This window comes from Podarcis bocagei (assembly GCF_964188305.1).
Source record: "Podarcis bocagei genome assembly, chromosome: 7".
Lineage (NCBI taxonomy): Eukaryota > Metazoa > Chordata > Lepidosauria > Squamata > Lacertidae > Podarcis > Podarcis bocagei.
In genome coordinates, this window is record NC_138132.1 from 65,212,712 (window position 1) to 65,224,107 (window position 11,396).

The 11,396-nt window shown below is 48.7% G+C and overlaps 1 protein-coding gene across 6 annotated transcripts in view; it reads right to left on the reverse strand.

Moving 5' to 3' along the window:
• Window positions 1-832, reverse strand: part of ZNF362 (zinc finger protein 362) — a 31,990-nt gene extending 31,158 nt beyond the window's left edge. For 2 of the 6 annotated variants that reach the window (XM_081204017.1, XM_081204013.1), the window contains exon 1: window positions 8-182. Coding sequence is in view for 1 of the 6 variants with exons in the window: in XM_081204010.1 (XP_081060136.1) it covers window positions 483-634 (152 nt within the window). In the remaining 5 variants the exon portion in view is untranslated. Of the gene's footprint in view, window positions 1-7; window positions 183-482; window positions 680-756 lie in introns of those variants that run through there. The other 4 variants (XM_081204009.1, XM_081204015.1, XM_081204008.1 and 1 more) reach the window with 4 other exon arrangements.
• Window positions 833-11,396: the final 10,564 nt, after the last annotated feature.

The window sequence follows — 11,396 nt, forward strand, 5'->3', positions numbered from 1 at the left end:
CCTATACCAATACACATGCTCCGCTTGCAAATTGCAACCCAAGCCAGAGATCCGTCTGCAAAGGAAGAAAATGGGCACCCCCGTTTCGCTTCCTCTTCCTCGCCTCCTCCTCCTCCTCCTCCTCCATCTCCACCCGCCCAACCTTTAGTTACGTCGGGGGGGGGGGCGGAATAAGGAGGAGGAAGAGACGACCGGGGAAAGGGGGGGGACACACACCGGGAAGACAGTGCCCCCCCCGCACGATCTCCGGTGCAGACCTGCTGCAAATGCGCGCATCGAATTTGCAAACGCACCCTCTCCCCCCCACCCAATTCTTTCCCCCCCTTTGCAATCTTAGCCTGAAACTGACATGCATTTGCAGAAAGCCACGGAAGGAGAGGAAAAAAAGCATGCAGCGTTGCTACTGAGCTGCAACATTTGCAATCTAGCCCCTTCTCTCGCCCCCCCCCCACTCCACAAGTTTAACCCCACCACCCTCCAACCTCGCCAATCCTTGCTTGGAGCTGGCCTGGGAGAGCGCGTCCGCCTCTCTGCCCTTTCCTCCATAATAACAGAACACAGTAATCGGAAGAATACACACCTTCGATTGCAGAGGTTTTGGCAAACGTGGGGCGCTTTTAATGCAAATAGACATGAGGCGAGAGTATAGATATCTAGAGATAAAGACGGGTAATAATAGGAGGGGGGCAAAAAGGAGTGGGGTTTCTTTAAACACTCCCCCCCTCAAAAAAAAAAAAAAAGGACAACACTCCCTACCAGGGCGATCTTGGGAAGTTCAGTCTCTATAGCTTGGGCATTTTTTTTCCTCCCCCCCCCCCTCCCCGCCGAGTGCTTATAAAGCTCAGTTCAAATCTTCCGGGTCGGCCTGGAGTTCACTTCTGGTTTTTGCAACAACCCAAGCCAGCCAGCCGGAGGGTTGCTTTCTATGAGGTCCGAGCGAGCAGCAGAAGGGTTTTTCCTCTTGCGACCGATTCTTCTTTCCGCCTCCAAAAATAAAGCAAGTTTTCTTTAAAAAAGCATTTTTTAAAAAAAACCAGAAAACCTCCCTATTCTTTTTGATCGTGTTATTTTCTTTTCCCCTTTTTCCTGCAATCTTTTTTTTCTTTCTTCCTTGGTAGTTGTGTGCTAAAAGATTCACTTCTTGCGAGAGAGTTTCCAAAAGGGGCAGATCCAGAGGAGGCGAGGGAAATGGGGGAGGGAGTTTTGGAAAAGAAAACATTGGGGTGGGGTGCAGAGGGGGTTTGGTGGGTGGCGGAGGGGGGGTGTCTTGTGGGTTTGGCTGGCTGCAGAATGTGCCCAGACATTGCTTGCTAGGCACAGAACAAGAGATGGGCTGGCTTACGAGCCTGTTTCCTCTACCCACTGATTTTTATTTTATTTAAAAAGCAGATTCCTAATCATCTCCCCCCCCCAAACACAACCCCCAGCCCCAAAGTTGCCTTAGGCAACTTTGAATTTCCAATATAAATTCATAGGCACCTCCCTCGCAGGGGGAAAATAAAATAAAGGATGTGCTGGTTAATTCAGGAAGGCCCGTGGCCCTGGAATCCCTCTTTATCTGGGAGCAAGCACCACCGCAAAATCAGAAGCACGGAACTGTAGAGTTGAAAGGAGTCCCCAGGGGTCATCTAGTCCAACCCGCTGCAAATGCAGGAATCACACCTTTGAGTTGCTTTTGTTTCTAATAATATGCAAAGGCTACTGCTTGTCTAGCCAGGCTTCTACTCTGGATTTGGGGTAGATGGGAGGTAAATCCTGAACTCAGGACCAGGTCATGTGATGGGTGTCATCTGCAGCTCCACAGGGTGCCTGGCTCTGCTGTCCCCTAAAGAGCACTTTGCTCTGTAAGTGTGCCTACTCCGGATGAATGTTGTTTCGTCTAGATTAATATACAGTACCTCCTTTGATTCACAAGATCTCAGAGTGCTTCACAGGATTAAAAATACAAAGTAAAAAACCAGTAAATAAAGCAAAAGCAGAAACAGTAACCCCTGTCCCACAAACACATTTTTAAATAATGTAGAATATTTAATTGGCCTTACAAAAAAACACACAACAGAAATACAAAATATAAATTAACATATAACACCTAAGAACAATTTAAAACAACCTCAGCCTTCCCAAATAATTCAGTTTTTTCTGCCAGATGTTCTTGCTGTCAGCTGAGACTTAAGAATAAAATTGCCAGGCTGTTAATTTTGGAAATAATACGTCCCCTCTTGCCCCCCCCCAATGCTATGCCCCTGTTGGGAAGACCGTTCCATAGAGAGGGAGCCACCACTAACAAGGCCCTTTTGTTAAAACTCCAGCTGCCATCAGCCTCAGCCAGCATGGCCAATGGACAAGGATGATAGGAGATTTGGTCCAAGACCTGGGGGACACCAAATTGGGATTATACACAACCTCCATCAGCTGTATTTCACCTCTTCCTGCTTTGTATGGGTCATTTCAAAATGGCAACAAGTGTCACTGGCTTCTATGAGTGGGATCCTCTCACCTCTCTGGGTCCAGAAGTGGAATTGGGTGGGGTGGGGGACACCCAATGAGGACTGGCCCATTTAATTATTAGGTGTAGTGGTTAGCGTGTTGGACTAGGACCTGGGAGACGAGCTTCAAGTCCCTACTCAGCAATGAAGTTCACCAGGTGACCCTGGGACAATCACTGCCTGTCAGCCTAACCTACTGCACAGGGTTGTTGAGTTCCTTGAGCTCCTTACAGGAAAGACAGGACATAAGCAAGCAAGCAAATAATAAGAGAGCTCAATGAATGCCACCACCTTGAGCTGGCACCCAATTCATGCTCTACGTTCTCAACAGCCCTGCAAGGTAGGCCAGCATTATCATCCCCATGTAGTTGACGAGAGATCAATGTCTTGCACAGGAGTGCCTTGCAGATGTCATTGGGCTCCAGCTCTCATCAGCCCCAGAGTTGACTAACCCTGGTTCTTACCTCAAGGCTTCCCTAATCAGTTTGGAGCTGGGCCGAGTTTTGAACCCAGGACTTAAGTTCTTAGCTGCTGCTGCTACCTCACCAAGGAAGACTGCTGCTTCATTTGCCCCACACGCAGATGTGGAAGAGAAAACATCTCAGCACGTGCTTCTGCTCTGCCAGATGTGCGGCCTGTAATTACGCATCAGCGCACTCTATTTGTGCTGATAAATTGCCATATGACTACAGTAATGCACCATAAATTAATCCCAGGACAGGGAGTGAGAGAGAGTGACCAGACAAGCTTTACAAGCTCATCCCAGAGACCTCTGCCAAAAGAACAAGAAGGGACCAGGCTGGGAATGGGTGGTATCTCTCCGCCCGTCTCTCACCTAGGCTCAGAGTCAGACCAGTTGCAGGCGACAGCAGCCTCGCTGGATAGATCATTGGCTTTGTACCAATCAGCTCATTCTCCATAATGGAGAAACCCATGTTCAGGTTTGAAAACAATGTCTATCTCACTGTAGTCTCCATCTTATTACAGCTTCAGCTCACTCTAGCAGCAACCTCAGGTGATAAAGCAACAATAGGGCTGCTGCTAAAATGGACCCCCCTGAGAAACAAGAGGGAACGATCCACACACACAAACAGCTCAATGAGCACTGGGTGTTCTCAGTACCCAGAGAGTGCTAGCTATCAGCTGGAAAAAGAAAACAATCGGAAGGCAGGATGGAACGGTATCCGGGAAATGGGCATGGCCAGCCGGCCGGCTGGCTCCCTGGAGTATTATTGTCAGGAGGTGAAAATATACTGCAGCAATTCATCATGCCTTGGGGCACATCCACATCACATATTTATAGCAGCACCATGGCATTTTAACCAGTCGTGGCTTTCCCCAAAGAATTCTAGGAGCTGTAGTTTTGTTAAGGGTGCTGAGGGTTGCTGGGAGAAATCTCATTTCCCTCCGAGAGCTACAATTCTCAGAGAGGTTTAACTAGGGTTGCTATATTTCAATAAGTAAGAACCAGGACACCCCAAAAATTGTGTCCGGGTGGGAATTCTAGCTCTGTGAGATGAATAATGGTTTCCCCACAACTCTCAGTAAATACCCTTGACTGTTAAAGGAGTATAAGAGTGTGGCCAGTTTTCTCTTCCCTTTGTCCTTCATTTGGTTTTGGAAAAGCTTTGTCCCAACATTTTGCTGAAAGCTTTTTCCTTACTTTCCTTACTTTCAGCTTTCCTACTTAGCTGGGTGCTTTGTTCCTCATTCCCCCTCTGCAATAGTCTGGCTTGTGCCGAGCCAAAAGTCAGGAGGATAGCTGTTCTTTGGATTTTGGATTGACTCTCTCTGTATGTGATCGTCCCATAACCCGGTAGCGGCCGTTCAAAAGCAGCTGGGCAAGTTCTATCTTAGCATTGGAAAAGAGCTACTAATTTAATAATGGATGCTTGGTTGGAATGAGTCCTCATGGAAAACTGTCAAAGCAATTTGAAGTTTTCTTTTCATTTTTTTTAACCCACAAAGGTCAAGGATGTTTTTGAGAAAACAATGGCCTGTGTTTATTCAATACACTAGAAAGGGCAAGGCAACCATGAAACCACCAGCAGTTCATGGTAGCCTCTCAAACCATCTATTCAGATGAGAAAAACAATCTTCTGCAACCATTTAACACCCCAAAATGTAAACTATATTACTACTGACTCTATATGCATCTAATCTGAACGCATGGAGGGAGGGGGGGCGTGCCTTAGGGAAGCAATCTTACATGCATTTGTTCACTTGTACCTTTGCAACGATTATGAAAAACACAAAAACAAAAACTATTTTAGTATTTATAAAAAAGAAAGACACCTCGGCAATCTGTGTTGTACAAAGCAGCGGACAGTACATTGCAAGGGGATTTCTCATTTCTGCACATGAAAATAGGCACCTGCGCACGAGAGACAGGGTGAACATAAGACCACCAGAAGAGCCTGCTGGATCAGGCCAGGGGCCCATCTAGTCCAGCCTCCTGTTGTCACAGTGGCTGACCGGATGCGTCCTGTGGGTGTGAGTTCCATAGTTTAACAATGTACCCTCTTTAGAGATGTAAATGTTTAGGGAGGCAGCTGAACCTTGACGTATGGGACCAGCTCTCACGGAGAGCATTCTAACAAGGGATGGACAAAAGGCCCAAACGAGGACCATGATCTACCAGGGACAAGGGCCTCCAGAATAGGGACAGCGTGTAGGGTTATGAAAGATGTGGAATAACAATAGGCAAACAGTCAGCTGTATTCTGCAGACACATGCAGCGTATCTTAAAACCACAAGAGGGAGCCAAAGCATAAGAAAATAAATCTGTGGGAATATTAGTCTGTAAGGAGATTTGTAAGATCACATCTTTGTTTTGTGTGGGTTGGTGTGCCTCTCTCTGTGTGTGTTCCCTACGTGCACATCTTTCAGAAGGTTTGGGAGGAAAATTCAGCTGGTTTGAACGCTGCAAGGGTGGCAGTGACAATCTGCATTTCCCCTTGCCTAAAGGAACACCACAGAGGGGCTTGGCTGATGTCACTAGGAAGGGAATTCCAAAGTGTAACACAGGCTTCCTCAAACTCAACCCTCCAGATGTTTTTTTGGCCTACAACTCCCATGATCCCTAGCTAGCAGGACCAGTGGTCAGGGATGATGGGAATTGTAGTCTCAAAACATCTGGAGGGCCGAGTTTGAGGAAGCCTGGTGTAATGCCTGAGTCCTGAGGGCCAGCTAGAGAAGTCTGGAGGGCCGCATTCAGCCTGTGTGCCCAAGTTTCTCCACGTCTGTCCAAGAGGGTGTTACCCTCCTCCAACTTTGGTTTCAAGAGAGACTCGACACACAACAATTGTCCCGCCATCTCATCAAAATACAACTCAGCAGCAGGGCAAATTTATTTATTTGGAGAGGGGGTTTTGTGTGGTAAATCTGCTGTTTAGCCCCACCCCCAAAAGTTCCCATACAATAAATTAGAAACAAGATGGTCCCTGCCCACAGGCTCACAGTCTAAAGGACACGACAGAAAATGAAAGAAGGAAGGAGGAGAGCATAAGAAAAGCGAAGCAAACGTGGGCACCAATTCTTAAAGTTGGTTTCTTAGAATGGCCAGCTGTTATGGAAAGAGTTTGAGGACAACAGGAGCCCAGTGGAGATGATTTTAGCGGCTTTCTATGAGGTACTGTGGCCAGTGGCGTAGCGTGGGGGGTGCAGGGGGGCCGGCCGCACTGGGCGCAACATCTGGGGGTTAGGGTTAGGGGGCGCAAATCCATGGATTAGGGGGCGCAAATTACTTGCCTTGCCCCGGGTGCTGACAACCCACGCTACGCCACTGACTGTGGCCCTGCATCTAAAAAGTGATCTCTGTTACTAGAGAAAAAGCTGCCTCTATTCCTATCACTGAAATGTATCTGCTTGGAAAGCTGCAGTCTCCAGGAACTCTGCAGAACACAAGAAGAGTCTGCTGGATCGGACCAATGGCCCAACAGATCCAGCAGCCTGCTCTCACAGCGGCACCCAGATACCCCAATGGGAAGCCCGGAAGCAGGACCCAAATACAAGAGCCCTCTCCCCTCCTGTGGTTTGCAGAAACTAGTATTCAGAGGCATGGCTGCTTCTGACTGTAGAGGCAGAGCAGAGCCATCATGGCTAGTAGCCATCGACAGCCTTTTCCTCCGCCAGGAATTTGTCCAATCCTCTTTTAAAGCCATCCAAGGAGGTGGCCATCCTTGCCTCTTGTGGGAGGGAGTTCCACGGTTTAACTGCGCACTGTGTGGAAAATTACTTTCTTTTCTCTGCCCTGAATCACCTGCCATCATTCAGTTTATAAGAACGTAAGACTGAGTGGATCAGACGGATGGCCCATTTACCTCAGCCTCCTCTTCTCGCAATGGCAGACCAAATACCTCCCCCAAGCAGGACTGAGCGCGAGAGCAACTCTCCCCTCCACAACACAGTATTAACAGACCCTCCAAGTGTCCCTGTTTTCCCCTGGATTTACAGAAGTCACCCTGGTTTCTAATTTGATCCCAGAATGTCCTCCTTTTCCTTTGGACGTCTCTATTTTCAACAGAGAAATGCTGGAGAGTATGGAGTCGAGGCAAGGAGATAAGTAACTATACAACCTTTAGTAGACATCCAAAGGTAGCCCTGTAGAGGGAGGTTTTTTTTAATGTTTAATGTTTTTATGTATGTTGGAAGCCGCTCAGAGTGGCTGGGGCAACCCAGTCCGGTAGGCGGGGTACAAATAATAAAATTAGTATTAGTATGGAATAGGGTGTTCCCGTTTTCATTGCAGAAATGTAGGAGGGTATGTACTAATAGCTGCTGCTCCCCAGAAAAAAGGTAAAAACTGGGGCACATTAACCAGGATCTGCTGAAGCATTGCTTCTGCCTCCTTCCCTGACTGCTTCCTCCAGAGGTGCAGTTGAAGAGATTGGGAATGGAAAAGAGGCGGTGTGTGTGTGTGTGTGTGTAAATGTTCCTGCCTTTAACCAGCTTCCAAAGAGGAGCGAATTCTGTGTGTTTCTGATAGGAGGGCCCCAGCCCTGCCAAAATAAACAGGAGGGGAGAGCTTGGCCGCCGTCCAAGAGTAGCAAGGGGCCCTCCGAGCTGCCGAGCCTCGGATGTCGTGCGGGCAGAGCGCGAGAGGAGTCCTCTGGGCAAAGCTTTGAAAACCGGCCCAGGAATGCGCCTGCCACAGGGCTCCCACAGCACAGCTGCGCGGCGTGTTTAGATAGCATCCTTCGCGCCACTGGAATGTCGGGGCAGGGAGCTAGCAGGGTGGGTTGCTGCCCTCTGCGAGGGGAGCACAGATCTGCCCCCACCAAAAGCACAGAAAGTGAGAGGCGGCCTTCTTTCGAAAGCTGGATGCAAACTTTTGAGTTATACTGGATTCTGCAGGCAGAGGTGTACAACATAGGGAGTTGCCTTATCCTGATCTGGCCCTGGAGTGTTCAACCTGACAGATTTAGGCTAGAAAGCTTTTCTGGTCTCTGATACTATTTTGACTGGAGCTGCCATAAATTTCACCTAGGTCCTTCTGCACTTCACTGTTTCCTGGTTTTTTTGAACCACCTCTTTAGAGACATAGGTTCTCACGTTCACCTTGGATGCAGCAGATCCTGACTTTTAAATGTGAGTTGCTGTCTGTATCACCTTTGGTCACAGAATCTTAGCTGGAAGGGGTTCCCAAGGGTCATCCAGTCCAACCCCCTGCAATGCAAAAATCACAGCTAAAGAATAGCCACCCAAACTTTAGAAATCTCAAACAGAGGAGAGTCCACCACCTTCTCAGGCAGTCCATTCCACTGTCAAACTGTTCTTACTGTCAGGCAGTTCTTCCTAATGTTTTGGGGTTATTTTATAATATTGTTTTATAAAATCTTTAAATATTTTAAAAGCCAGTCCCACCCATACAGGGCAAAGAGCTCTCTCTTTCTCTCTGACTCTCCCTCTCCCCCCCCTCTCCCTGAGATATTGTTTCCAAGAGAAATCCCTCTGTTCGTTCTACAAATTGATGTCAACAATCAATCAAATTGATAATCAATCACTGTTCAGCTGAGCATGATCAGCAGGCGCAAAGAGTTGTTTGGAAAAAAAGTTACAGCCAGTCAATGGAAGGAGGAGACTTACAGTATGTTACAGTGTAAATTCTGTCATTCAGGGCTTTCAAGCATTTCACACACACCATAACTTCCTGCAATCCTTACAATGACCCTGAAAGGTAGGTCACTATTATTCCCATACTGTACATGTAGCGTGGGGGAACTGAAGCTGAGAGGAAGTGACATGTGTTGCCAGCAGAGGCAAATTTCAAACGAGGGGGTTATCCATACACATCTCAGCCTAGACAATGCTAAAATAAAGAGAAACCTAACCAAACAACAACCACCACCCCAAAACTCGTCCAGCTGCATTTGAAGCAGTGAGGGTGTGAGGCGACGGAACAGGACTTCTGGAGCAAACTGAGTGAGAGAAAAAGTTTAAGCATGCCTCCAAAGTCAGTTTGCTGCTTGGAGGCCAAGTCTGGCCCCGGGGGATCAAGGTGGAGAACAGTGCCTCTCCCCAGCTTCAGTCCCCCTGGTAGATGATTTTGATGGAGGTGTCCGCCTCTGCTTCCTGCTTGACGCTGCAGCTCAGCGTTGAGAAGAGACAGTGATTCACTTCTTCCAGCCAGTCCAAGATGCGCTGCTCGGTCTCAGGGTCAAGCTGAGGAGGCCTATCCCGAGAAGAGAGACAGTCCGGCTCTTCTTCTGCCTCCGACGCCCGATCTCTCCGAGGCTCTTGTGGGCCGTGGGCCGTGTGGGGCGGCCCGGTTCCTCTGCGCCCGAGGCCTTCCCCAAGCAGGAGCAGCTGCCCTCCCCACACATAGGGTGCAGAGTGCCGCCCACTGGGCAACGGAGGCAAGAGGAGGCTCTGAGAGAGAGCGCCATGTCCAGGGACTCTTCTCACGTGATGGGAAGGAGCAGAAGAACCATTCCGTGCTCCTGGACTCAGCCTGGCAGGCTTGCTGCTGTGGCTTTTCCTTTCCTCTGCCCAGGCCTGGAAGGGCAGCGGTGGCTGTCGAGAAGGCCCTGGTGCCAGCAGCCCGCGGGCAAGGGGGGCACGCAGGCCCCGCCGCGACCCAGAGGCCAAAGACCTCCCTGCGATGGAGGCCGAGAGGCGATGGTCTCCTCCTCCTCGTGGCTTTGCCATCCACCTCCTGGCGCCTCTTCTCTCACCTTCTCTTTCGTTACAGAGCCTTGGAAAGGGAGAGAACGAACTCCACAAAAAAGCTCGCCTTGTCGTTCAGCTAAGGCTTCTCTTTTTTTCTCCGGATCACCCCAAGTGGGAAGATGTATCCCCTGGAAATCCCAAGCTCCAATAAACCGAGGTGGGGGACTTTCCCCGGCAATGCAGACACTCCGCAGGACCTTGTCGAGTTACAGGACTCTTGTGTGGTCTACGGCTGAAAAACGACACTGGCAACTGACAAGGCTGAGTCTTTCATTATGCAGAGATCGGCTGCATGGTTTTCTCGGTAACAAAAGTCCCCGTTCGCTCCAGGGAGGAGGAGGAAAATGCCTCGTTGCCAGCAGATCACACTTGAGTATTCCAGCAACGAGGACGGCAACGTGTACAGGACGGTCACCCTCCAAATTTGGCTGCCTAATTTGCAGCCGTACATCAAGTAGAAAAAACAAACAACAAACCAAGCTAGCGCAAGGGAAATTGCTGGATTAGGTGGGGCAATCAGATTCTTATTTTAATGATGTGGAAGTCTGCCCTGGTCAGACCCCACCTGGAGTCCTGTGTCCAGTTCTGGGCACCACAGTTTAAGGATACTGACAAGCTAAATGTGTGCAGATGTGGGTTGACCAAGGTCATAAAGGTGTCTAGAAACCACGCCTTATGAGGAATGCTTGAGGGAGTTGGGTATGTTTAGCCCGGAAAAGAAAATACTGAGAGGTGATGTGAAAACCATCTTCAAATATCTGAAGGGCTGCCCCATGGTAGCTTGTTCCCTGCTGCTTCAGAGGGGATGGCCCAAACCAATGGGTTCTAATGACAAGAGATTCCCACGAAACCTTAGGGAGAACTTTCTGCCAGTAAAAAGTGCTCTACGGTGGAACGGATGACTTTGGCAGGTGGTGGACTCTTCTACACTGGAGGTTCCTTAACTGAGGCTGGATGGCCATTTGTCAGGGATTCTTTAGCTGTGATTTCCACATGGGAGGGAGCAGGACTTGATGCTCAATGGGCTCCCTTGCATCCTTAGTCGTTGATTCAGGGATCTCTAGTATTCTTAAGCAAAAACTTCAAAACAATCCTATTAAGCCTGCCCTTATTTAGAGATCCTGAACCTTTGACTCTTGAATGTTATTGACCATAGGCTTTCAGGAGGCAGGGGCCGTTGGTGGAGAGAAGAAAGACCACACAAGATCCCGTATATACATGCACCAGGGTGGGCCGGCTTCAGGAGAGGCTGGAAACTGCTCTCTGTTAATATTAGGCTAATTTCTTTCCTCTCCCCCCTGACCCTCAAGGGGCCCGTGAAAAATCTTTTGAAGGTCCTCTGGAAATCTCACTTACATAAACATTCGCTGGGAACGCGTTAAATGCTCTAGTTTAATGGACCTCTCATTCTCCCACCCCAACACAAATCCTGGTTTTATTTTTAAATGGATCAAATTGCCATTCTGATGCCCTCCCTCAAACTACCAGCTATGCAGAAATCACGACCTTAAGAATAGCCGAACGCCTTAAGAGAGTGATGGGGAGCCTATGCCCATCCACAAAACTTTGTTGAACTTCACTGAACCCCGCTGGGGTTGATGGTAGTTAAGGGTTTCCCATCAGTCTTGAAAATATGGGAGCATCCTCCATTGCTAAACCAAATTCTGATTACAGCACGGTCCTTCAGCTTAATTTGGAGCCGAGTTCATCTCAACCCAGCGTAAGAAAGCTTGACACAGG